The 27632-nt window shown below is 41.4% G+C and overlaps 2 protein-coding genes across 2 annotated transcripts; both read right to left on the reverse strand.

Annotated features, from left to right (window-relative positions):
• xrcc1 (X-ray repair complementing defective repair in Chinese hamster cells 1) lies at positions 1 to 20095 on the reverse strand. The gene is made up of 17 exons (XM_083918070.1): positions 19751 to 20095; positions 19115 to 19207; positions 17788 to 17895; positions 17506 to 17664; positions 16311 to 16388; positions 15695 to 15806; positions 15226 to 15332; positions 13964 to 14180; positions 13641 to 13875; positions 10478 to 10594; positions 6244 to 6325; positions 6054 to 6150; positions 2790 to 2838; positions 1859 to 1995; positions 1465 to 1555; positions 1269 to 1344; positions 1 to 881 (listed from the first exon to the last, which is right to left on the reverse strand). Exons 1-17 carry the CDS (start codon positions 19799 to 19801, stop codon positions 774 to 776), a joined length of 1917 nt encoding a protein of 638 aa, XP_083774196.1. The 5' UTR covers positions 19802 to 20095; the 3' UTR covers positions 1 to 773.
• A 2480-nt stretch (positions 20096 to 22575) lies between these two features.
• Positions 22576 to 27184, reverse strand: LOC310950909 (sialic acid-binding Ig-like lectin 5). Its single transcript, XM_083918939.1, has 8 exons — positions 27126 to 27184; positions 25957 to 26361; positions 25181 to 25492; positions 24837 to 25100; positions 23843 to 24115; positions 23299 to 23401; positions 23048 to 23213; positions 22576 to 22936 (listed from the first exon to the last, which is right to left on the reverse strand). The coding sequence occupies exons 1-8, from the start codon at positions 27166 to 27168 to the stop codon at positions 22781 to 22783; spliced, it is 1722 nt and encodes a 573-aa protein (XP_083775065.1). The 5' UTR covers positions 27169 to 27184; the 3' UTR covers positions 22576 to 22780.
• Positions 27185 to 27632: the final 448 nt, after the last annotated feature.

The following is a 27632-nucleotide window of genomic DNA, read 5'->3' on the forward strand; positions in this document are numbered from 1 at the left end:
TTTGGACACGCAAGCAGACATTAAGCCCGACATCTGCTCATGTCTTAAGAAGCAAAATTGGAAAATGTCGAGTGACGCATAAACACTGACGTCACTTTTACGTAGTCCTTATAATATTAATTCCACAAACATGATAAAAACAAACCACAAACTCAGATTTAAGAAACTTAAACACAGAAATCCATCACATTCCCACTCGTGGCATTTAATAAAATAAAAGGAGAAAAACAAACAGTCCCCCAGTGCTCGTTTTCATTTGTAGGATTGAGTAGTAATAAATGGCATTCTTCACCTGACTTATGGCTGGTCTCTTAATGGTCAGCCTGCTCACTCAAGTTAAAGTCTTATCGGTGCTGCAGGCATTCAGGACAAGGTGATAACTCAGCTCCAGACAGAGCCAGAGGTAGCCGAGATGAGCACATTCAAACGGCAGCAGTGGAATTTGAACGAGTCCTGAATCAGAGTGCGGGCTTTGTTCATGAAGTCAAAGTGAGCAAGCAGCTCACCTATGAGGAAGATCTTGCTTTTTAGTAGAGCTAGAACTTTCAACTAAAAAAAACTAATAATGAATCTAAACCTTATCCTGACATTAATTTGACACCATTTAAAAAAAACCATTTGTGCCCCTGAAAACATTTCATGGATAGCAAGTATAAAGTCCGTGTAAAGGCATTAACGACTGAAAAATAACTAAATGTGGCTTTTCCCATCGGCCAGGATATGAAGTGTCAATGTGTCTGCACACACCTTTGGGAGAACATACAGTTCATTGTTCAGGGGACAACAGAGTAGGGTTGGTAGGGCAGTATCTTCTGCCGTTCGTTGATTGCGTAAATCCATGCGGGTTTGACAAAGTTCAAATTGCCGTTCTCCATCAGCGCCTGTGATGGAAGTGAGAGTGAAAGCGAGAGGAACAGAGAGGTCATGAAGTCGTCTTGTTGCTTATCAAATGCACAGATAGGAAGAGGTTTACTGCCTTTGCAAAATAACTAGAACTGCTAATTCTGATGCTAACAAGGATCTCAAATAAAAAACTAGTGTGATGTTTTTCCACCCCTGAGTGCGTCTGAATAGAGATTTTTCTTAGCTGTGCACTTTGTATAATAAAGCATTCAAGTTCCTGACGTATTTACCTTCACAAAATCTTGTGAGTGGGAGCGAAAAAATAAAAGCATGTGCCCACATTCTCAAATCCACAAACACAGAAGTTAGATTAAGGTTGTGTTAGACGTCATCATGAGGGAGAAAGAAGCGAGGACTCAACTCACGTCTTCAAAGGAGTCGTGCCACCCTTCACTGGTCACCACAAACTGCACCTTTTCGGTCATGTAGTCCTCAATCAATCTGGAGAAAAGGACAATATTGTGTTTTTATGCAAACAGTGAATTCTCATGACCAATTAAAGTTGTACTAAATTTGTATTAAATTATTAAAGTATTTTTTTTTAATAGAAGTATTTCTCACCCGTTAAATGCAACAATGTATCGTAAAAGTAGGCGCCTCTCGTTGTTAGGGAATTTACCGTAGAGGAAAAAGTGCTTTCCTTTCAGATAGTCTGGAGGAAATGGGAAAAAGAGAAAAGAGCAAAAGAGTGCAACTGATGAGTACACAATCTCCACAAAGGTCTAGGTGCTCTTTGATAAAGGAGCAAAGCGACAAAGAAAACAGGGGAAAACAGGGGAAAACGCCACACACAATCAGCGACTGTTTGTGTGTGGCGCTCCTGAAAGGCAGAAAGCCATCCAATTACTTTCTGTCAGTGTTTGCAGTGTAAGAGAGGACATCTGTTCCTGTGATAGGAACAGGAATAGAGAAAAGAGACAGGAGGACATGGAGACGAGAACAAAAAGAGACACACCTGGTAGCTCAGGGATGGGGTGATCCTCTTCAGCTTCAGCGTCTGTGTTCTCATCTGTCGACCCCCCGTACGGATCCTCCTCTTTCACCGTCTTCCCTTCCGCTGCTGCTTTCTTGTGTCTGCTCTCATTCTCCACCCTAGTGCAAAGACAGGACGGGAAGAGGACCTGCTATATCTTGTAGGCTACATGGTTCCATGTCTGCCTGGCAAGAGCAGAAACCACTCCGCTTGTCGCCTTTGTCTGTTTGTCTTGTCTGATAATGTTGGTCACAGCTACACTGGACTGACAGTAGATCGCCCTTTCAGGGAGCTAATTAATCTCTGTTGAAGAAAGAATTAAAGCTTGCTCTGTTTTAAGTAACTCTTTAAAGGGACATCAGACAATACTAGTAGTTAGTGGATTACATGCATCCATAATCTTGATAAAGAAAAGGAGTACAAAAGTCAAAAACAGGTTCACCTTAGTCTCCGCTGAATATCTGTCTCTTTAGCCACTGAAGGATCCACTTTGTTCACCAGCTAGTTTCTAACTTTGTCTGCCTGTTGTTGGTGATGGGCAAGTAGCAAACAGTGAGATTTTAGAGCTTTTTGCCGGAAACAAAGCTGATTGAAGGAGGAACGACCCGAGCCAAAACAGCTTATCTACAGGTTGTGAAAACCAAAACAGTGAGCTGAAGGACGCTAAAATACTCCACAGAACTGAGCCAGGGAATCACTCTCTATGGGTTTCAAAAGCTTTAAATACAACCATAAAAGAAGCCTCCTGAAAGACTTGAGTCAGGTACAAGCCTTGTGCAATTTTTTTTAGAGATCACCAGGTTTGAACCCTGATCCCTTTTTGCTGCGAGGCGACACTGCACCATCATACTGCCCAAGATCGTGTCAATATCAATATTATAAAGAGCATCACTGACGTATTTGTTTTGTTTACCTCTGCAGCTCGTCCTCCGTGTCCACAGCAGACTCATCATCACCACTTCCTGTGAAATTAAGTGTCTATTTGTTAATGCAGTAAAAAATAACCTCCAAAGTGAATGTGTCTTATTTTAACGCTAGTTCTCTGACAACACAAGGTTGTTGCTCTTGCCTTTCGCCCTAAAATTACCATCACTGGCCATAATCTATAAAGTGCATCAGACAAATATCAAAGAATTAAATCTTGCCATCATGTTTTCCACAAAATACAAACTGAATCCATATTTCTATGACGCACACATATCAGCCACTCTGTTTCCTTTACCAATACCATACAATCCTTTGCTGCCGAGGGGGAAGAGACAAAAACCAGGTCTAATTAAAATGCCGTATCAGTGTGTGTGTGTTTGATGGGTCAGTATTTGTTGTGTCGACTCAATGATGCACCCAGACACTTTACTTCTGGCCTCGCATTAACATAGAAATGAGAATCATGCACAAGTCCCTTCACAACGATTGCATATTGCCTCCATTCTCACTCCCCCCCCTCAGACAGAATCTACAGTATGTAGGCTGTAGTCCTTTTTACGGTGGCTCTGTCACACTCACCATTTCCAAGTGCTTCATGAAGGTAATCTCTTTTCTCACATTGTCCCATTGCCCCTCTAAATTCATTCAGTCCTCTTCAAACCCAGTGTTACGCTCAGCCTCCTTAGTTAGAATGAGCCCCTACCCATGAGTCACAGCCACTTACAATTCAACTCTCGATGTTAAGAATTGACCAAGACTTTTAAGCCAATATATACTGTCATTTAAACAGTCTAAAAATGATTTATTATTTGAAAAACAAAAAGCAAATACAACTCATGGAGAACTTAAGCACAGACCATGGATTAGAAGCGAGACGGTGCAACTCATAGTAATATCCTGTATCTGTGTCGCGTGTTTCGTCACTGCTCCGCCTCTTTAGGAGGCTAGCGTCAGGTCCTGACTCCTGGGTGTAATGATTCCAATACGAAGTGAACATGAACCATTTTTTTTTACATGCCACATATCTCCAGAACATTCTGTGATTAAAATGACATTTCAGATGGACACATGGTTCCTGTCTTAGCAACAAACTCCCATAAGATCTGGGAACACAGCTAAGCTAACGTCAACTAACGCTCCTGAAGGCCACAAAATAATACGCTTTGTAATGCTAAAAGTAGCTGTTAGCTGTTTAAATACCTAAAGTCAGTAAAATAAATTATAGATAAATTATGCTCATAGCTTTTCATCCATCAACATGACGTTCACTACATTTTTTAAACAAGGCCGCGCCCATTTAGGAGAACAGAACTGTGTACTTTTCATCCCATCGGTGCTGCATTATCTTAAGTATAGAGATTGGATTAAGTACGAGCAAATTGCATTTTAGTGGTCTCTTTTTCCGGCATACTTCTTGTTCTGTAGCTGGCTATTGTGAGCGCCGTGCAGCAGCCGTTTGTGAGAATGAATGAATGACGAATGAAGACCTTAAAATGCAACTTGTAGCAAAAGCTACGTGACACATGCCACTATATAAAGGCCGGCGGGTTAAGTTGGCCGTTCTACAGGAGTAGAACGGCCAGACAAACGGCTGACAAGCTTACAGGTGGATGCATTGGAGACAGGTCCGGACATGCGCTCTGCAGACCGCTGCAGACTTGTACCAGTCGTGCAGACAAGGAAAGTGGCTGCATGTGTCCACAACAATGCACGCAGCATTGAGGATGGAGGAGTATCTCTAAGCCTTCCTCCTGACCAAGCTGCCAACTTAATACATTATAGTAGCGCATTGGTCCGTAGAGAGAAGGACAGAGACAGACCGCAGCGCCGTGGCACCCACACGTGTGAGAGAGAGCTGTAAAAATCCCTACATAGATTCATTTTCATTAAATCAAGGTGAAAATATGAACAGACATCGACTGTGCCGTCACAGGTCAACACCACATGAAGCAGAATACTGATTTTTTTTCTTGCAGTGACAAGTTGAGGTCACAACACTGAAATATGCAGCCTACCTTATCAGTATTACTTGCTTATCCTTATCCTTTACCCTCCGCTGCATCTGTCCTTCTTTTGTCACCTTGTTTATCAACCCCGTCACAATTATTGAAGGAAAGGAAGCTGCCGTGACCTTTGTTGCAGGATTATAAGCGCTGCATCTAAAATTCGCACGTTCATTAATATCTTAGAAGAATGATATGTTTTGCATTTGTTGATTGAAAGTGTTGTGTTGCGCAAGTGTGTTCAATATGAGCCTGTTTGTAGTCTCTTCACACACACGCGGCGTGGAGCAGATGGTGAGGTGAGGTGAAGTGAAGTTAACGATGACGCACCGTTATTAACAGGCTCAAATGACTTTAGTTAGTTACGGTAGATTGCCCTCAAAGTTCTGTCAAAATGACGGACAACCTTTAGATTGATCCGTCATTGATTTAAAAACAACTGACAGGGCTGGCTGCCGCTGTGGCTCAGAGGTAGAGCGGGTTGTTCTCCATTCGATAGATCAGTAGTTTGCATGTGGAAGTGTCCTTGGGCAAGACATTGAACCCCAAATTGCTCCCTGTGCTGCGCGCAGGTTTGTGTGTATATTAGATTAGATGGTATGTCGATGTCCGCTGCGGATATTAAGGCTGAATTTGGCAGTAGTGTAAAAACGCCTTGAGTAGTCAGAAGACAGGAAAGGCGCTATATATGTACCGTAGAAGTCTGTAGAAGCCCATTTACCTTGGCTATCATTTGTATACAAGTTCTTATTTATAACCTAAAAACTATACGTTCATCATCAGCACACTGAGAAGAAAACCTATCCCACATGACTTATGAGAAAGTTTGTTTTAACTTTCAAGAGACAGAAGATTTTAATTTTGTGAACATTTTTTCCCACTGTATCCAAACTGTATCCGAACTCTAAGTGCCTCTTTGATCTTGGCAGTCAGTCTATCATTTCCTCATCACTCCCTATCCACTTCTTCCCCCATTATTACAGCCCGTCCATATACCTGTCTAAGATTAACTTTTGCTATAAGTCAATTGAATGGCTCATTTAAGTCTTTGTGATGCTCGAACTATGTACTTTGCGGCACAATAATAGGCTTTCGGTTTTTTTCCAAACAGTTTCTGTTGCAAGCAAATAAATAAAGAGAAGCGTGGAGTCATTGAAGTGGCACTGCTGATGTTGACGAAGCATCAGGTAAAGTTCAGTCACGTATTTTCACAGCGGGACGTCTCATTAAAGTAGTCTGATTCAAACCTGGTTCATCCAAATCCGTGGAGCCAGCGTACTCATCTTCAGTCCTCTTCTCCGGTGTCTTTTTTGGGGTCACTTGTCTCTCCTGCTTCTGCGGAGTCTGCAGGGACAGCAGGGACAGCATGGACAGAGCGTTAAAAATAACTGATTCATTAGATCGTTGACAATAAGCCTTTACCCAAAAACAATTTACCTTCGTGATCATTTCCTCCTCACTCTGGTCATCCTCTTCCATTTCGCTCTCTGAACTCGACTCTGCTCCATCCATCAAATACCTGGACGGAGACAAAGAGCAGGTGAACAGCATGAGTCAGAGTGATTAAAGGTCAGAGAGAGAAGATCGCCTGTACAATTTATCTTGCTACCAATCAGCTTTTACTTGCACAGTGTTTTCAAATGACAGTGGAAGTCTAATCTACTGCAAGAGAAGGAGAAAACTCCCCCCAAAATAGATGTTTTTAAACTGAACGTGACAGCAACCCAGTCCTTAATTAGGCTTTGCAGTACGGCAACAGCACCAGCACTCCCCCAACATCCATGTCTTGTTTCACACAGTCAGGCTTGTGAGTTTCCATACACTCACTTTCCTTTGTTTGTTGAAAAAAACCCAAAAGAAGCTGAAAAAAGATCGTCAAACTATAAATGGAATTAGCAGAAAGATCATGGCGCCATCTTTAATGATCTCTGCAAAAGTAAAGAGAGCGTCAAATATTCCAAATGTGTGTGAGAGGGTTCAGTGAGGCTGTGACTTGTCTCCACACACTCTCCGTATATACGCCACGCCACTATAATGTCACCTGCACATTATCAGCTGGAGTGTGAAGTGCAGAGAAACAAAATGTTACAGTTAGGACACACCGTAGGGAGACAGTTACTGACCCTCCCTTATTTGTTTCATCAAACTCAGTGCCCAGGAATTTTGGAAAATGAAAAAATCTGTTGCCCATGGCAACTATACGGGCAGTCAGAGAGCGCAGACCTCTGGAAAGCCATGCCACATGAATGCAGTACAAATGCCTTCAAAATGTAATCGGTTCTTCCTCAGCCCATGCTGCACCCTCCCACCAAGTTTCATTAAAACCGGGCCAGTAGTTTTCCCCGAATCCTGCTGATAAATAAACAAACAGACACCCGACCAATCTCAAAAACAGACAAAAAGCTCGATCGGCTCTGTTTCCAGAGAACTGGAGACACATGTTATATTTTTAGAGGGTAAAACTATTGGAACTAGTGGGAAACTATTTTCTGGTAATTTACTTGCTAAACAATTGATCAAGAAAGCAATCTCTGTTCTCTAATCAATAATGGAAAAATCCCTAGTTATAGCACTTAATGCATTTTTCAGTTGGGCTCTGTGCACTTGAGGATTCAGTGGGCTTCTGTTTGTAATTTAGTGTTGTGCACCACACATTAATCAGTTGTGACTGTGCTGATATTTTGGTTCCAACATGCAAACTATTTTCCTCTTGGATGTTGCGACAGAGCTTTGGTTTTAATGAATCATTCGTTTAAGTATTCAGCTCTATTGTGATGGGATGCTGTAGAGCTGCTTGAGTGTTTTCGGCTCCGTCTCTGGATGCTCACTGCTTGGATGAAGAATATGGAGAATCCAATTTCTGGGGCGTTCAGCTGATGTCACTCTCTCTTTAATGCACACACTACACGGTACGTAATCGTATGCGTGGCAGCAGCAGCAGCAGGAGCTGTGCATTTGCCTCCAGATGCTCAGTGAGAAAGTGTTTGTGTGCATCGTCGTCACAACAGTTTGAGAGTGTGCTTATTTGTTTGGGCACTTGTCATCATCAAAGCAAGTGGTCCTTTTAATTACCCATAGCAGATGCAGCTTTTAACTAACGGATACATCATCAAAGCTGCACACTCCACGCGCGGCACAATAGTGGGACAGGATTATTCTAACAGGGGGGGGGGGGGGGGGGGATCTTTGACACAATCAGACGCTGACTGAGAAATGAGGAGCATGAGGGAGAATGACGACACTGTACTTCTCATTTCAATGCACTTCTTGAGATTCTTAAATAATCAGATTATAAGACCACGGCGTTGTGTGCCATCACCCTTCAGAAGTATATGTTTAAAAACGCTTTCCACATTAATGTCTCAGACTCTCTGCACAGATCATATGCACACTGTGGCTGTCCAGAATAATCCCATCAAAATGTAACTCTGACCGCTTTCATGTCGGGCTTTGAAGATGAACATAGGTTCCGTGCACCCGGCTCCAGGCTTGTGATTAGTAAAGGTCCAATAAGAAGGAACATATACAGTGCCCGCATTCCCACATAACACGCCCTGATCATATACCACCGTCATATATTAGATTTTGTTTGTTTAAGGCACTGTTCTCAATATTCAATTGTCCTGAGCAGAGAATGAAGTCACTCTCCCTCTGTGTGTGTGTTGTAATCCGAGCGCCTCTTGTCGTTGTTATTTCATGTATTGGCTTAAGAGCCATGTGGAGGTAATCCTGGTCCCTTTTGTTCCCAGCATTCGGAGTATAGAGCACTTTTAACTGGTGGAATTAACAAGAAGCGATCATTATACCTCGCCAGTGTCACACACATTAAGCTTTTTCATGTTTTCGGAGGGTAAGTTTAAGGTTTCTGACTTGTGTGCAACTTTGCAATTTCACATCACTTTGGAGCATTATTTTACCGTAGATAACGCTAGAAAAGCTCAAACGTGCTCAAACACATATCACTGCCTGGAATGAACATTTAAATTATTCTGACAATGTTTTCGCTCTGTAATATCATATTCCGTAAATCAAAAGATTTAAATAATATTTAATTAATTTTCAGCCGCTACAGCGATTCTGTATTATTTTCACCTTGGATGCGTCATCATGGCAAAAAGTCGTCCTGGAGACAGGGGCAGTTTTCATTATTTTGCCCGGTGTTGATATGTCAGTCCGTCTGTGACCACATTCTGTCACTGCGAGTCACAAAATGTTACAGGTGCGTAGTTGAGATCGAAACGAAGGCAGGGTTCAAAGATGGGTTGGGTCATAGAGAGAGCGCCATAGGTAGGGGATTGTAATTATAGCTTCAGACCTGCAGGCACCCCGACCTGCACACCCGGACCAGCTGATGCTCGAGCGTGTGGTCTCTTTATTGTACAGCTTGTTTGGATTATGTATGGCAGGGCACTATTGGAAAGATACTTAACTGGTTAACCCTGGGTGATGATGATGATAATAATGACGACGATGATGTTTGCATAGCAAGCTATGGCCACATAATGCTATGGCCTGCTGTGGTCTCTGCCTCTGTGTGACCAGGTGAAAGGCGCTCCATGTGTCTTAGAGCTGCAACGATTTGGCGCATAATAGATTAGTTGATAAAAGGAATATTAATCTGCGACTATTGATGATCAATGAATCAATTTTCATTTTTTAAGGAAGAAATGCCAAACATCAGATCGTTCCATGTTCTCAAATGTGTGAATTTGCTGCTTTTCTTTTTCTCACATTACACTAAATATGGACTATTGGTCGGACAAAACGAGACATTTAATGATGTCACCTCGGGCTCTAGTGAAATGTGATAGTGTTTTTTTTTTATGTTTTATAGACCAGACCATTTGTCTAGAAAATGACTGGTAGATTAATCAACGACGAGAATAAAGGAGTGTCTATTGCCACCCTGGTGAGAGTAGTCACACGGCAGCAATTCAGCCATTTAGAATAGATTTTAAATAACATTTGAATGCAACAGAAGCCTTAAAGTATTCTTGGACGACTGAGCAGTGTGGGAGCCTGGTCACAAATGGATTAATCTGCAAGCCAGATACAATCATTACAGAAGCAACACGTATAGAAGGAATTTAAATAATAAAGCAAATGTCCTATTGTATTACAAGCAATAAAGTATTCAATTAATTTGAACCTAAATTTGGAGTATTCTGCTCTAGATTATTCCGTAGATAAGAGATTCATGCGGTGCGATGGCAGAAGATGTTGCGACAGCTCCCCCTGTAATGAGGCATATAATCAGAGAGCTACTGGAGCAGGCTGGGTTGAATTTGTGATCACAGCAGGCATCAGCTGCTCAAGGTTACAATGTTCTCTGTAGTACGCAGGCATCGCTGCTGTGAGGGGTGTATTTTTGGACGCTTCAATCAGTGTGAGTGCTGTGAGCGGATTGTACAATACAGAGGTACACATGTGGCTTAAGAGAAAGTAATAATTGGATGTGGATTCATACTTTGGACACATGTGACACATTCTTAACACACACGACCTTTTAACAAGGCGCTGAATCCCATCCAGCTACCTGTGACCAAGCCTGAGCACGGGACCTTTCTACGGGTCTGACTTTCCATGCAAGCACCATTACAGTTTCCATTTACTATTATTAATATAAAATCATCTATTTTTTAATAGTTTGTTTTGGATTTCACCCTCTTACCGTTTATAGGAGATGTTCTGTTTCCTCTTATGGCAGTCCATTACCCATTCCTTCCGTACAATGATGCCCCCTGCTGATTTCACCTGGCTGTACTTGGGGGTGTTAGCGAAGGCACAGCTGGAGAACAAACACACACACACACACACACACAAGGTTACATCACTAAAGGGAAGCTGACAAGGGCAATCGTCTGCTCTGATAATGGAGATCAAGATGCAATCAAACTGGATTACTGAGAGTGCTAACAGGGCTGTTACACAATCATTCAATCTGTTTCTGATGAAAATAATCAACTACGGAAAAACGAAATCTGGTGAAAGAACACATCTGCAACGATAAAAGAGACCATTATATGAAAAATGTTTGCACTTTGTATGAAACACTGAAATATAGATGTTGTCCCAACATAAAACAATTCATGAAGTACAGCAATGAAATGTAGGATTGTATTTTTACGATTTCCTCCAAAGCACTTTTTTCACCACGTATACTGCAGCGTTTGGCTGATCTGATGCCTATACTGATCCATCTGTTACTCCTCTTTAGTCAGTCACTTTTCTGTTTTACACTGTACATGTTTAGATATGTTTTTAGACTATAAAAAGTCAAGACAATAATGTCATGTGTTTTTTATCCAATGTACATTTATTTTTATGTTGTTCTTTTTTAGGATGGCCATTAACGACAGGCAAAGGGAGTGACGATGAAAACCTTTGAGCTAACTTGGGTGCATTAACTTTTTTATTTTAAAGAATGTTAATTAATGTACACTGTCCATTTCCTTAAATAAAGACATTTCAAAATGTATTTTGCTGCCCATATCAGAATCGGAATCAGAAATACTCTAATAATCCCCGGGGGGGAAATTATTTCTGTTACAAAACTCCAGATATACAAAAATATTATACAGACTCAACATATATTAGAAAATAATGTATATACACATGACCCCCTTTCCCTTTATGGAGGCATATTTCTGATCTGTCTCTTAGTTCATTGTGGCGCTGACCCCGATGCTTAGAAACTTCCACCGTTGCCATGGTAATCAACGTCAACACTGACTCAATCTCCCGGAAATGTCTCTCTCCGTCTCAGCCAGTGGACAGCGGCTGGCTAATTAACCTCCACCAGTCGGACTGACAGCAGAAATGTACTGAACCCAAAATAGTTTTCGTGTCGGCTCCAAGGAAAGATATCAACAGTGGTTTAATTCATTGATGTCATTTCCCCGAAATCCCGACCCATCGTGGCGAGCGAGGGGAATCTGTCTGCAGTGAAGCTCACAGACAGACTGGGAGCCTTGATCAATGTAGATACAGTTAGTTCAAAACTTACAGCGGGATATTTGTGTTGTTTAAACAGCTTTCTATTCAGATTACTCTGAAGTAAATGAGACGAAAAATCCTAAACAACGCTCGAGTCAGCGTGGATTTAATATAACAGAAGAATATCTGTTCTGTGAGACATGCAAGTGACGGACGTGAAGAAGAAGAAGAATTCCTTTTATTTATCCCGCAAGGGAAATTAAATGTTTTCACTCTGTTATTATTATTATACAGGTTACACACACACACAGGCCCGAAATAACACATGCACAAACAGGACCTATACAGTATACATCAATGGAGAGATGCCAGAGCGAGGGGGCTGCTAATGGCTCAGTGCCCCGAGCAGTTGGGGGTTCGGTGCCTTGCTCAACTGCACCTCGACTGTGTCCAGGAGATGAACTGGCACCTCTCCAGCCACCAGTCCACGCTCCATTCATGGTCCACACAGGGACTCGAACCGGCCGAGTCACCTATGGACTGAGCTGCTACCGCACCAAAAAACTATTTTAAAACCCTTTCTATGTGGATTGGGGCCCCGCTTGCTTTTCATGGTTGTAAACTGAGCTTTCAAGTCTAATTGAGAAGGAAAAATGACAGAAAAGTGAAGGTCAACGAGAGAGAGAAACAGAGCCGCCGAGCGCCAAAGCCCCACCCTCATCCCTTGAAGCAACAACTCTTTTATGTGCTTGTAATATAAAGTTGCTTTTCTGTGAAAACAGATTGTTTAGTACACTAAACAACAGGGGTGTGACGAGACAATACGCGTGATTGAGTTTACGAGAACAAGGCGAGACGATATTTTATCTGTTTTTCACTTTCAGTATTTTCTTTACAGTAACTGTTGAGTTTAGCAGAGAGCTGTGGTGGTGCTGCAGGTGTCTTTGCACCCCCCCAGCCCGTCACCATACAGTCACTGCTCCAGACACAGAGAGCATGTTTTGAACAGCAACTCGCTCACCTGACACAGACGGAAGCGAGTGCACTTGAGCCCAGTGCTGTCCGCGGTCACGGCAGCAGATTAATGACCGATGTGACTTCTGATACAAGGATCTTTGATTTGAAGAGCTCTTTTCCAAAATGAGATAAAAGCCAAATTTAAAAAAAAATGAGTTTGAGCCACTTTGCTGTATACAGAACCGTTTCCCTGCTTCATCAATGTTTCTGCCAAATCGCTATATTTCCTTGTTTAAAACGGTCTCAAGATGCAGTTCCTTTCCAAACCGCGACCAGCGCCAAACCTATTTTTAGCCTAAATGCGATACGTCCTCTCGACCAATCAGAATTCAGTGAGCGTTCTATGCGATCCAACATGGCGGTGCTCTGAAGCGGGAGAGTTTTTTGTTTCGTCCGTCCGTTCAACACGTTCAGACTGAGCCAATAAACCGTTTTGACAAGATAAATTGAATATTAACAAAATGTGTGGGTCTGGGTAAAAAATGTAATTTTCCTGAAAACTAGTGAAATGGATTTATAGCGTTTTGGTAAAGAGCTCCTCATTTGTTGTTATAACATATATTACTATTATTTGTATCTTTCTTTGACAGTAGCTGATGGTATATTTAGTTACACGTCGCTGTGTCAAGACCGAACATCTATAATGAGCATTTATAATTTAGTGTAATTCATCCATGAGAAAACAAAATGTGGAAACAAACGAGCATAATAATGTTAAATGATGTTTAGACACTTCTCTGTATCAACACCGTCATGCATAATATCACAGTACAAAGCTTTGCAATACGTCTTGAAGAAACAAAGAGTAGAAAATGGTGATAAGTGATAAGTAAGGGCAGCACAAGCATGTTTTCACATACTTCCTCCTGCTCTGCACTTACATGAGGTGTGTGCAGTCGGGTGTCCAGTCGGGTCGGTATTTGGCTCCCATGTCCAGAGCCTTTTCCCTCAGCTCCCCTCTGTAGGGGTTTTGGAAGCCGCTGAGGACAAACACGACCCCCTCCATCATCCGCTTGAACGGCACCTGCTGTGCACTAGCTTTCTGTTGTTTGGCTTTAGGTTCTGGTTTGGATTGGCTCTCCCGCTTCTTGTCAGCAGACTTCTGTGCCAGGGCAGCTGGAGAGACGTTTGTGAATATCAATGACGTTTTCCAGGTAAAGAAATGATCTGCATGCTACGATTCAGAAGCTGATGTAAGTATTACCTTTGGCGGCGCTGGGGCTCGGCGTGCTGGCAGGGCTCGGCTTGCTGGCTGGGCTCGGCCTGCTGGCCGGGCTCGGCTTGCTGGCCGGGCTTGGCTTGTGTTTGGGTGTCACTGCTTTGCCCTCAGGTGAGCCAGCTGGGCTTATTTTCTTTGAGGGTGGAGGGCCCGGGGAAGACAGCTGATCTTTGCTGAACTCGAATTTTCTTTTTGCTGGTGGCTGCGAGGAAACAATTCATGTAAGTCACTTCAAAACGGGCACCTATTCATAATGAGAGAAAAGAGCATCTGTATCTTTAAGACGGGCTCGTTGGAGGAGATACCGCTGGATGTCAGGTGGAATAAAACACACACCTACAAACTGTCCACACTTCAATTTCATTTAGTACTAGAGCAAGGTCAGCTGACAAAAAAATGTGTACATTTAATAAACCTTACTCGAGCCATCTGAAATAAGATGCAAATACATGATTCTGAAGGTTTGTAGATTATTACAGCCTTTTTAAAAAGGTGGCGAAACAATCACACTAGAAAACTGGAACTTGCTGGGATATCTTTTTCGTCAACTTTCTAAGGCATAGACGTGCAGCTAATATTGACTCAACCTCCCCCGACTTCCTGGTTACTTACTTAAAGTGGGCTCAGGCGGAGGTACGAGCTTGCACGTGTAATGGGAAATATCTGCTGTTCTACATGAAAATGTGTGGATAAATACATTTTCAGAGGAGAAAGCTCTTTTAGCTTGGAATGTTGACTTGATGTCTCCCAGCTGAGAATTTTGCACACTTGCTGCCAACTCGAATACATTTTTAACCCATGAAAAACCCTGGAACACATGTATCACCTATAACTAACATGCAGACTGGGCAATGGTCAGGCATTTTCTTCTTGTGAACCTGTTCTCAATTTATTCTTGTGCTGATAGTGAGACCATTATTTGACTTCTGAATTTGATGAAGACAGAGCTGATGTCAGAAGCTGTGACAAACGAACAAAACATCTTTAATTAAAGTTGGCTTTGTTCACTTCATTTACTTGGTCAAACCTTTTCCGACACCATTTGGCTCTAAATCATATCAAATTAACATGACGTGGAAAACTCACATCCCGCAACAAGCTTTTATTGCCTCTGCTTTCGTTTTCTCTGCGTACCTCTCAGCTTTCCCTGTTGTCTAAATAAATAAATAAATGAACTACTGCTTGTTTATGGAACTGCTGTTTGCTGGCTGTCCTTCAAGGGAGAAGAAGATGGTGATGTTTAGTACCTGTGGTGAGGCAGAGCTGGAGGACGACGCCTGCCCTGACGAGTTGGAGCTGCTGCCTGCCTGCAGAGCAGCAGCAGCGTAACTCAACCTCTCACTCTGAGGAGACACTGGGGAGAGAAAAGTGCAGAGGGCGGGTGAGGGAACAACGCCTACGTAGGGCAATAATTCAATATGATCATTTATCGTCTGTTCATGGAATCGTAACCTAATTAAATCATAAATGGAGATAGTGATGCACATTCCCATTATCTAAATTGATAAGAAAAAGCACAAACTAACTTCCATAGTCAGCGTACGCTCACAAAATGTGAAGATGCCAAGATGGCTTTAACCTTGTGTTTATTTCAAATGGTCTATTAATTTATTTATGTGGGATAGAACATGTTTTCCATATTTTCAGCCCTAATTCAACATAATTGGCACTTTAGTTGGGCTTCACACGCTGGTGAATTACAATAAATGGATTTACCTTTGAGTGAAGGGCTGGACTTTGTTGAATTATCCCGACTGAAGAAGAGACTTCCAGGCTGAAGGCTGGGAGACTCATCCTTCACCTTGAACTGTCCCAGCTTTGTCACTTTCTGACAGGAGAGAAGAAAAAAACTGAAGTTTGGTGCCAAAAGAGAAGACGGAGAGACTGACCAGAGTTCATTCTCTTTAAGGTGGAGTGAATGATTCATAACCCCTATAAATTCATGCTTGTGCACAGGACAGAGGAGAAGTCATGGATGTAATAGAAGGTAAACGTGGCTGATGAGCACTGACGGGAGGGGCGTATTTGTTTGGGTGTGCAGTTCAAATACCAACAATCTTTCGCCAGAATCGCTGACTCCACCTTAAATATTGCAAAAGGGTTTCAACATGACAAATGATTCAGCATTGAGATGCTGCAGCAAAATATAAATACTACAAATGTTTGTCAAAGTAAAGTAGGGCGACCGCATGTTTAATTTCACAGTTACATGCTCACAAAGCCATCATCTTATAATGCTGAATTTAAAGCAAAAACACCAACATGAATGGATAACTCATTTGTTTACATCTGTATAGGAACTCTGGGTTTCTCAGAACTTGTTGCCACATACCGGGGAGGTCGTTGGAGGAGGATCGTTCTTGTCAGGCGGTGAATGGAACTTAACGAAGGTCAATCCGTACGCTATGTTCTTCAAAGTACAAACAGAAATTCATCTTAGATTTTATGTCACAAGTAGAGATGTGCTCATTAGTGCACACTTTCATTTCACAGAAATACGCTTTGATTCAATGGTTAAGAGAGCGGCAAAGATTAATCGATTAGCTGTCAACTTTTAAATGAATCACCAACTATTTTGAAAATAGATTCATCGATTTCAGTATTTCTTTGAGAAAAAAACATTTGAAATTCTCTGATTGCAGCTTCTTAAATGTGAATAATCTCCTTTACTCCTCTATGACAGTAAACAGAATATCATGAGCACGTCATCTTGGGCTTTGGGAAACTGTTAGAATAATTTTACGTAAAAGTAATCTCATATTTACTCAAATTGCCTTTACATATAAACTAACCTTACTTGGTGTGTGTGTGTGTGTGTGTGTGTACAGCTAATTTGTGCAGAGTTGTTTTGCAGCAAGAAGAAATCAGATACCGTGACTGCTGATTAGTCATCAAAGAGCTATCTGTGCAAAAACAGAAACTGCTCATCCGTTTAAAGACAGAACATGCTGTTTCAAGGACGAGCAACATGTGCCCTTGAAGATAATAAGTTTTGCACACGTGAAGAGTTGCAGTTGTGTGCTCCCTCACCCTTAGAGCTATAACTCATATTGTAACTAAGGGCCACCTTAAGGAAATAAAAAGAAAGGACTCGGCAGAGGGTGCTTCAGAGCGGTAGGAGATTGTAACTGAACTCATCTCTGTCCGTTCCCCTTCAAGTAATACATACAACTCTTGTCTTTCTCTCCTTTGTTATGTTTTGGATGTTCTAGGTTGTTTAAACCTGACAGACACCAAACGCTTTCTTACATTTTATACCAAACAACTAATTTAACAGATTAATAAAGAACAGAAATAACTGTGAGTTGCAGCCCTAGTAGTTAACTGAACTACTAAACGCATCACCTACAGGTGTAGCCATGCAGCTTTGATATAAGTTCATCTTTATTGTGCCGTATGTGTAAAACATTATTTTGTATTGTGTGTTTATTCTGTCGTACTGCTGTATGTTGGTAAAAGAGCTGTCAAAATATTCCACGATAGAATCTGTCGATAAAGTGTTAGATAAGGCATCAGTTTGCCCTTACCTTGCTGTATGGCTGGCTACACACAATTTTCACCCTGTCCCACTTCTCCTGCGCTGTGCTCTTCTGCAGCTGGCTGGGCCCAAAGAAACGCACTCGGTTCACGTTGGTGCCGTTACGGCTCTCCGTGGGGGACATGAAGGACGACATAACCAAAAGAACCTAGAAGTCAGAAGGATTGACATCAAAGAATAAGGAAGAATGGAGTAATTACAATAATTAGGATGTGATATACTTTGTACTTGGTATAGATACAGGTAGGTTTAGATATAGGTACTAGAATACCTCATAGTCCTGGTCTCTGACTGCTGAAGAATTCCCAACCAGCACCTCGATGAAAGCCGACCCTTCATTTCCAATATCGATGCTGTGCACCTGCTCTTCCTTCTCGAACTGAGAGAATCGTGAAACAGCACAAGTTAACAGTGCAAAACGTTTGATGCTAATACCTTGACATATATATATATTTTTTCATACTCATTTTAAAAAATCCATTTTAGCACAAATAAATTACATCACACATTACTGTTCAAATGATTCATGTCATTTTTCAACTCCATCTCCTTTGCAATGCAATGCACTGTCAAGCCTTTTACCACACACGCACGCACGCACGCACGCATGCACGCACGCGTGCACGCACGCACGCACGCACGCACGCACGCACGCACGCACGCAAGCAATACTATAGAGGCAATTTGGTCAGTGCCTGTAAACGTATCATAGTTCTGTGCCCCAGCTTTCCAAAGAAACAAAGTCAAGAGACTGCAAAGAATGGATGAAAGAAGTGACAGAACAATCCCCCCATTTCTTTTACACATTAATGTCAAGAAAATACATAAACACATATGTGGACATAAAATGTCTCTTACTGATACAATACCTTGTAATATACAATCTCCGAATCAAAATCTGAAAGTGCACCTTAACTGCCTTTAACATATTCAGTAAAGTCTCATAATGTATTCTTAAAGCTTCAGGCAGAAAGTGAAGACAGACAAAGATCAGCAGAATTTGTTCTCATCTCCAAGACTCAGTTTGAAGCTTTGCAGTAGCATTATGAATGAGATGGAGACGGGCTGCAACACAAGGCCGACAAGGGGAATCCCAAAAAGGCATAAATATAACAACAAAGGAGAAGCGAAAGACATGTTGTAGGCTGAAAATGTATCTGTTCTGACTGTCCCTCAGCCCACAAAATATAAAAAACTATTTATCTTTTATTGTCTCTAAATGTAGCACTGAAGAAGATCAGCATTTTTGATGTAATTGACGTACTTGTATGATTCATGCAAGTTTTGTAGTTGTACAAACGGTTGAATGCACTTATAGCACATTTACATCGCTTTGGATAAAAAACGACAGCCAAATAAACATATGCCTTCACACTTGAGAAGTTATAACTGATCAATCCTTTAACAACTAAAGGTAAATTGGATTCAAAGCGTGCCTTTCCTTTGGAGGATAAACCCGGAAAGGTAAACTAGGGATTAAGCACTTAGATTCAAAAGTATCTACAACATCAGTAAACATCAAATCAATAATGAGAAAACAAGTCATGCAAACACTGCGGGGTATCACTTATTGGGATCACAGGTGGTCAGAAACATACCTGCAGAATGACGGACGTCTGCTTCTCCCCGGGTCTCGCTGCTTTCCACTTTCTGTAGGTGTCTGAGCTCAGCAGGTTGTCGGCCTTGTGAGTCTGTGTTTTGCATGATGACAAGAAGCGAGTAGAAGGATCGTAGTTAGCTGAATTGAAAATTAAACGTATCTCGATTGATTTAAATTGATTTCAAACACGTAAAGAAGCAAAAAGAAGAGGTCATACAGAATATTAAAATATTAAAACAGTATTTTTTTCCTTTTTGACATGCACGAAAAAGGATACAGAAGACGTAAACACTTTTATAATACCACCCCTTCTTCATAATACATTGTTAGTTATTCAACAGCTTACTCTGTCAAACATGTATTTTATTCCTTTATTATAATGTTTTTATTTCTTTATTTTTTTTTCAAAAACTCACATTTTTTTTACACTTAGATACAATATATTTATCTTATATTTTCTATTAAATATATATTATAATATCTTGCATATTTATTTAATTTAATAAAACAATATAAACGTATTGATAAATCTAAGTATCCAAAATATAAATTCATACAGAATTTAAAAATAAATAAATAAACCAAAAAATGGTGTGAAAAAGCTAAATTAAAAGAAACTGAGACAGAAACTTACAGTGTCCTCGGTGCTGCAAGACACGACGTGTTTGAGCTGGATTTCTGGCATGTTGTTGTTGTTGTTGTTGTTGTTGTTGATTCTTGACAGTGTGAAGGTAAATAAAGTCAAACTACTTTGTTGCTCGTCACACACAGCGTTGGCTAACGTGATAGCATGCGAGCAAACAATAGGCAGGGGGAACTTTTCCTGATTATCCCGATGATTTTAACAAACCTTTGAAACTGTCGCGTACTCGACACATAGCCGCTTACTTCGGCGTTACATTAAACACCACACAACATATAATAACGCCTTTAATTGTGAGTTAAACGTGCGTGGAGAGGAACTCATATTCCCACCAAAAGCCCGGTGTGTGTGTGTAGTGCTGTGACGCAACTTCCGGCCCCACAGCATTTCCAGCCAATCAGAGAGCTGTGTTTTCTTCTTCTGCGGTTAAATGACATCAACAGAGGTGTAGCGCCACCACTTTTCAGGATGTTCACTTACACAACACAGAGTTAACCTACAAAACGGTGTTTCCATATTCCTTGGTATTGAAAACAAAAGTACATTTTTTGCAACAATAGACCAAACTATTTAACACGTGTTCAATTCAATTCAATTCAATTCAATCATAACAAAAGTCATCTCAGGACACTTTACAGAGTAGGTAAAGACCAAACTCTATGACTTATTTATGATTTACATAGACCCAACAATTCCCCCGTAGAGTACGGTGGCAACGAAAAACCTTCCCTATAACAGACAGGTGTCCGTCCTCCACAGAGCTGGGTCTGTCTGACGTTCCTGTCTGTTATAGGGAAGGTTTTCGTTGCCACCGTACTCTACGGGGGAATTGTTTGGTCTATGTTTATCATAACTTCAATCAATAACGTCAGACAGACCCAGCTCTGTGGAGGACGGACACCTGTCTGCACCGGTTGGGGAGGAAGAAAAGGAGAGAGACAGAGAGAAAAGACAGACAGATGGACAGAGAGAGACAGACACACTTCCAGTAACTATAATAATATCTATAGTAATGTGAATATGACTTAAATGTCATGGCAGTTAATACAGCAGAATAGTATACTGTTCTGCAATGGTTTACATTCAGCTACATTTTGGACTAAAACGTCACATTATCAATTTTGTAAAATGTCAGAATTGAACGTAGAAATACGATTTTGTCATGTTCATGTTTTTCTGTTTTGTTGTAAGAATCCTTTCTTTTCATGGCAGAGATTTTGAAATATCAAAGCAGGACAAGCACATGTTTTACGGCTCAATTTCATGCATCTCAGACTTTACTGCAACTGTGAAAATTAAACAGTGGGTGTTCCCTAATTGCCAGTTCTAGAAATAAGATAACACTCGACTCATCTGGTCCCTGTTTGTCGAGTGTTTGTGTCCCCCTTGTGTTTGTATGTATACATGATTATGCTGCTGCCTGTCTTGTGAAAGAGATTTCTAATCTCAATGAGTCTTTTCCTGGTTGTATAAAGGTTAAATAAAATGAATAAAACCTGGATAAATACACAAAAGGGATCAAAACTAAGCAAAGGGAAAAGGGAAGAAAGGTACATCGTAAACATGTGAATAGAAAGAAACTACATTAAAAATAAAAATAATAAAAAAGCTTTAGGATATAATATATTTGCACATAGACAGTTGAGACAGAGGGTGAATAGTTATATTCAGACATATTTAAAGCATGAGAAAAAACAATGTACTTTTACATATTAAAGTTAGTTTTAGTAGAAACCCAAATTACAAGCATGAACCTGAAAATCAGCACAAGTCCCCTTTGAAGCAGAGACTTCAGCCAAAAGTCAAATGCTAACTATATTAATATGCCCTTAATTAAACCTGTATTAAAACAACCTGTAATACTGTATATTCGCATTACTATAGATATTATTACAGTTACTGGAAGTGTGTCTGTCTCTATCTTTGAGTCTGTCTTTGTCTCTCTCTGTCCATCTGTCCGTCTTTTCTCTCTCTCTCTCTCCTTCTCTTCCTCTCTCCGGTGCAGACAGATGTCCGTCCTCCACAGAGCTGGGTCTGTCTGACGTTCCTGTCTGTTATAGTGAAGGTTTTCGCTGCCACCGTACTCTACGGGGGAATTGTTGGGTCTATGTAAATCATAAATAACTCATAGAGTGTGGTCTTTACCTACTCTGTAAAGTGTCCTGAGATAACTTTGGTTATGATTTGGCACTTTAAATAAAATTGAATTGAATTGAATTGTATGTAAATTGGATGTGAAAGTTAGAATGCAATCATTTATGAGTTGATAATAGTGTTTGTTTGTCTTTAGATGGATGGTTAAGTCTGCGTGGGTGGATTTCCTGTTTTTTTATTTCCTTTATTTCATTTTTCCTTACTTTGCAGTTACAGTAAAAGACAGTTTTATGAACATTGTGCTTGTACTCTTTTGATTGAATTGTAGGTGTTAGTTATGAGGTCCTAGTGTGCTTCCTTGACCCTGGCAAAACCTACGGGGACGCTTAATAGAATATCAGAGCAATTGTTTATGTTATTTATTATACCCGTGCTCATGTCTGTTATGACGAGGCATATCCTCCCATGAGCACTGTGACACATTTACTCACTTATGTAATAAATGTTGCGAATGACATTACAGGTTGAGCTGCTGTCTTTCTTTCAAACCCCGCCTGAGGATCACTTTATGTTGGACACACTGCAGCTGCTGTTACAAATGTAACTGGACCAGTAAGACCAAATCGAGTGCTTATGTGTATTGTAGAACAAACAGACACATGATGAAATGATAAATAAACCTAATTTACCAAAACCTTTTATCTTTTATAAAAAGAGCACATACAGGCAAACATTCAAAGAGACAGAGATTGTTCAAAATTGAGATTAGGAGAGAAATAAACCACCACAAGCTATTCAAGAGATCACACAATAGATATACAATATATACAGTAGCTGGATGTTACATAAACTATGAGAATGGAAATGACTCCAAAGTCTAATGAGGGTTTAAAGTAGCAGGTGAATCGTGCGACCACTCCGGTGAGCTCAGAGGATTTCCAAGTAGATGGCCGTCTCTGCATCAGCCACAGCAGGACTCTGCACCTCTCTTATGCCTCTGACTCCCAAACCTGCTCGTCTCTCTATTCCTCCACCCTCTCCTTCTCTTCTTCTCTCCCCACCTCTCCTGCCCATTGGACGGATCTGAAGAAAAAGGGACAGGTGTTGATAATCAAATTTGGGAATTAGAGGTTTAGGAGATGTGAGGATTGTTGTGTCTATGCAGTGTCCTCTGTTGTCAAGGACATGACCTACCTGCTTAGTATGGACAAAAAGAGGTGTGCAGTTCTGGTATACAAGTTGGTAGCTCCCGTTGGTGTAGATATGAGTCACTTCTGTGCAGTTAATGTAGAGGGGCATCTGGTCCTGATAAACTCCCAATCCTTCAGGGTACACGGCTGGGCGTCTACTCAGGACGTGTCTGAGAGGAGCAGAGCAGCAATGTAAAATCTCCCAATAGGGACACATTAAAGTGCACATTTAAAGCACTGAATGGCTTCACATACTTCCCAGCTCTCTTTCTGCAGCAGTAGAAAAAAAGTGACAGAAGGAATATGGCCACGCAGATGGACACGGCAGGAATCACCATCCACAGCAAAGTCGCCATCTCTGTTAATGGACAGAAAGAGCAGCAATTGATCAGCGTACGATGTCAGACTATAATATAATAAAAAAACAATTTGCTTTTGCTGCCAAGGGTGAAAACAACATGAGTTATAGTTTAACTTTAGGCCTTTCAGACATATTGACTCAAGTTTGATCAACAGAACTCCAAAAGTTTTTTTTTAAATGTAAAAAACTAAATAATGTGAAGAACTACAAAAATGGATTGCAGCAACTTAAAGACTATAATAGATGATAATTCAGTAAAAAGCAACAAAAATATAAGGTTTTCTTTGCAGCATTCTTCATCTTGTTCTCTTCCACCTATGTGTTCAAGCTACAGGAACACTGCACAGATGTTTCAGCACCATCCGTGCATCACAGTGGATAAACAAGAGGCAGAGATGGTGTCTGTATGAGCTTGGAAAAACAATGCTTTGAACACACCTTCTCCTCCCTGCAGCAACACCAGGGAGTCGTTTCCCAGTGCATTGAGAGCGAAGCAGATCACAGTCAGAGGTTTGTCCATGTGGCCCCTCAGTGTGGCTGTTAGCGTGCCGCGCTCAGATGTAACCGACACATTGTAATCACGAGGTGGAACGGTACCGTTCACGCTCCAGGTGACTGCTGGTTTGGGGTTGGAGTCGACTGAACAGTGACACAGCACCACCGGATCCTCTACAACACAGGTGGAGGAGAGCCGGATGATGACCGGTTTATCTGTAGGGCGGACAGAGCACATTTAGACTTCTTAAACTAGTTTTTATCTATAAAATATTGAAAATCTGTACATACGGAACCATTTACATCAAGCTTTTTAATTTACAAAACAGGCTCTTGAAATAAAACATTTTGGAAAATAAGCATATTCAGTGTTAATGTGTGTGTTTAATGCGGAGAAATAGTAACAAGTAACTTCTATGGGTATCTGCCTGCAAGTTAAGCTAAGTGGCTATCAGTGGCAGCTTCATATTTAACTGTACAAACACGTGAGCAGTATCAATTTTCTCATTAATAACCTCTGAATCAAGCGAATAACTATTTCACGAAATGTTGACTGCTGCCTTTAAAAGCCCTTTTCCAGAGACTTTTTGAAAACCTGGAAAACTTCTCAAGATTCCCTCTTAACAGCTTTAAAGAACAATTTAACACCAGCTGAATTGTTTTGTTTTTTGCCGACCTCTAATGATTTAACTTCTCACCTTGCAACAGTGATGTCAAAGTGTTGTTGTGATTGGTTACAAAAGAGACTCAGACCACACTAAGAAGTGAGAGAAGGTTTTCAACAAAAAAAAGGGCAACAAAGCTCTTTACTCTGGTGTTACTGTTCCTCCTTGTCAGCCTTGAAAACCAAACATATGCAGATATTGTAAGGCTTGTTGCCAAATAGTCCAAATATGTGTGTGTGTATGTCAATTGTAGGTCCAGAGGGTAGGATTACATTGTATGTTCAGGGACGTCGGACGGGACTCTCCTCGACCGACCAGGTTCTGTGCTGAGCAGCGGACCTTCATGTCTCGGCTCACGTTGAACACCCGGACTGTGTGTGTGCGCTGGTGGAGGTGCACCGTGCGGCCGTGTTGACTGTAGGACCAGCGGTACTCAGACACGGGAGGGTCAGCTTTACATGAGCAGATCAACAAGGCGCTGCCTCCGTCCTGCACTATCAAGGACTGGACCTGCACCACTACATCTTTTGGTGAAACTGTAAAAAAATAAATAAAAAAGGTTTAAGTGTAAACTGAGCCAAGAAACACAAAGATATTAGTCAAAAACTATGCTTACATGTCACATGCAGATCCTTCGAAATGGCCAGTGCTTTGGCTCCTGGGTAACTGACTTCACACCTGAGCCTGGGTTTCACCTGGTGTGACACAGTAAAGGACAGAGAGGCCAGTAACGTCGGCCTGTGGGGCTCTGGGTGGAGTGTCAGTAGCGCCCCGGGCTCAGTGCTGTTCAGCTGGGCTCCTCTCTCCCAGCTCCACTGCAGGGAAGGAGGTCTGGTGGGGCAGTGATAGCTGACGGAGCAGTTCAGGGTGACCTGCTGTCCCTCTGTGGCTGACAACATGCCACTGATAACAGGAGCCTCAGGGGTGTCTGTCAGTGAGGGAAATCTCCATCATTACCATGTTTTACTACTGATGTGGATTCAACAAAGACACATTTGAATCAAAAAGCTGCGTACATCTCCTACAAAGCCCATTACTGTGGATTATCTGTCCCAGATTACCATATTTATGTAGGTAGTGTATACACCAAGAACTATTTCATCAGCCCATGTGTGATGGTGTATGTTATTGTGTCTAAATGTCCCTTTTCCCCCCAAGTACTTGTTGACTCTCTAGGTTAATTTGTATGTATTGCTGTTTGGCATTATGGTGACCTGAAGGGAAGACATATCCATACATCATGCACTTCAATATGCAATAAAAACAAAATTGACAAGAACATTCATTTCCAGCCTGCTGGGTATTGGCTTTGATATGCAATTAAAAGTGTGTTGGAGCAACAACGGCTTCTATAAGGGAAGAAAGAGGCAGTATAGGGACTCCCCCACTCACCCACAACATTCAGACTGAAGCTCGTTGGCCGCCCCCAAAGTAAGTCAGCACCTCTCTTCAGAGCGATCTCAAACAGTCGTGAGTCGTCCTGGCTGATCCTTTCGATCTTCACTGAGCAGTCTCCGTCTGCGATTCGCCCAAACAGGGACGTCCTGCCTTGGAAATCCCGACTCACTTGATCTTTGTCCTCGCTGTTAAAAGCGGTGCTGCGGAGGGGGAAGAAGTGGCCTCCACCTCTAAACCTCAGCCGGACGTCCACCCTCTCCTTCCTCCCCCTGAGAGGATGAGGAGCTAGAGGAGTGAAAAAGCAGGGAATCACCACGCAGGAGCCCACCACTGCTTGGACATGGTCAGGGACGGAGGGCTCAGGAGAGACAGCTTGGGCCCAACTCCACAGGGCTGCTGCTGTGACAGAGAACGCTAAATCATTTATCAACACATAGCATCAGATGTAACTATGCCCTGTTTAAGGCTCAGGTTGAAATCATGGGAGACAGCAGGTTTGTCATCAAGCCACCCAGCTGTATAAGTGTGCCTCATAAGGCTACAAAGCTCTCAAAGGTCTAACTTAAAGAAAACTGTTGAGCTCTCTAAGAAAGGTAATCATAGAAAACTTAGAACGTGGAAATGTTGTAATTTGCTGCATTGTCTGCAAATGCATAATATGACCCAGGACAATTTCGCAACAGATGTATATTTAGAAAAGGGAAGAAGGCATCAGCCCCTTTGGCTCTGGAAAAATCTACTACACTTAAGTTTTATACTGAGCGTATATTATGCATGTAACTGCACCTAATTTAACGCTATTTCATTATTAATTATCCCGATCATTTCAGGATACATTTGCATATGCATTTTCACACTGTCATCAACTTCATGAAGAAAATGAATGAGCATTTCATTATCACACATCAGACACTATCCTCATACATGAATATAATGTTATCGTCCAGTGCAGTACAGTATATTCTGCAGGAGTTACATTAACAGAAGTAAAAATAATTTCTCCATCTCTTACAGGATTAATTATGGTAATAACAAGAGATATCATGGTGCGGTTTAATCAGGTTAACATGACCGAATAATGAATATCCTTGAAATTCATACAGAAATGTGGAGCTTATGCATAAAACATGAATAAAAAAATCATATATGATTAAATCACTCACCAAAAATCAGAGGACACACAAGAAAGGCAGCGTCCACATGCATGACTGCAACCCTGCTCTGCCAGCACAGACAGAAGAAAGGATGAACAGACGAGCAAAGAGGGGGAAGTTGGAGGGTTTCATTGTGCTCCTGGCACTATGACTTCACTTTGACGCCTTCTCTTCCAATGTCTTCAATATCATGCTATGCTTATCACGTTCATTCATTACATACAACTGAACTAATGGCTGTGATTCCATTTTTACAAAATCAGCAATGGCAGGTATACACATTTACAATGATATACTATATGTGTCAAAAGACTCAAATACTAATTCAAGTGGTGGAAATCGGAATTGTTTTGGAAAAAAGGACCTCAGCAAGTATCTGTGAGACAACACATGACAATGGGTGAGTCACTCTCATGCTGTTGGCCATTTCCATGCTGTCGGCTCAGACAACTAATTGTGTTCATTTCTGATTCCCTCTGTCGACACAGACCCAAAAACCTGGCACCTAACAGGATG

The sequence above is a fragment of the Echiichthys vipera genome, assembly GCF_963691815.1.
Source record: "Echiichthys vipera genome assembly, chromosome: 8".
NCBI lineage: Eukaryota > Metazoa > Chordata > Actinopteri > Perciformes > Trachinidae > Echiichthys > Echiichthys vipera.

Coding starts and splice junctions, on each gene's coding strand:
- xrcc1 (XM_083918070.1), bottom strand. CDS start 19,801: ATGCCAGAAATCCAGCTCAAACACGTCGTGTCTTGCAGCACCGAGGAC. Junction 15,807..16,310: donor CTCCTCCAACGACCTCCCCG/GTATGTGGCAAC, acceptor CTCTCCTGTCAG/AAAGTGACAAAGCTGGGACA. Junction 2,839..6,053: donor CACGGATTTGGATGAACCAG/GTTTGAATCAGA, acceptor TTAATTTCACAG/GAAGTGGTGATGATGAGTCT.
- LOC310950909 (XM_083918939.1), bottom strand. CDS start 27,168: ATGCATGTGGACGCTGCCTTTCTTGTGTGTCCTCTGATTTTTG. Junction 26,362..27,125: donor TGTGTGTCCTCTGATTTTTG/GTGAGTGATTTA, acceptor TCTCTGTCACAG/CAGCAGCCCTGTGGAGTTGG. Junction 25,101..25,180: donor GAAGGATCTGCATGTGACAT/GTAAGCATAGTT, acceptor ATTTTTTTACAG/TTTCACCAAAAGATGTAGTG.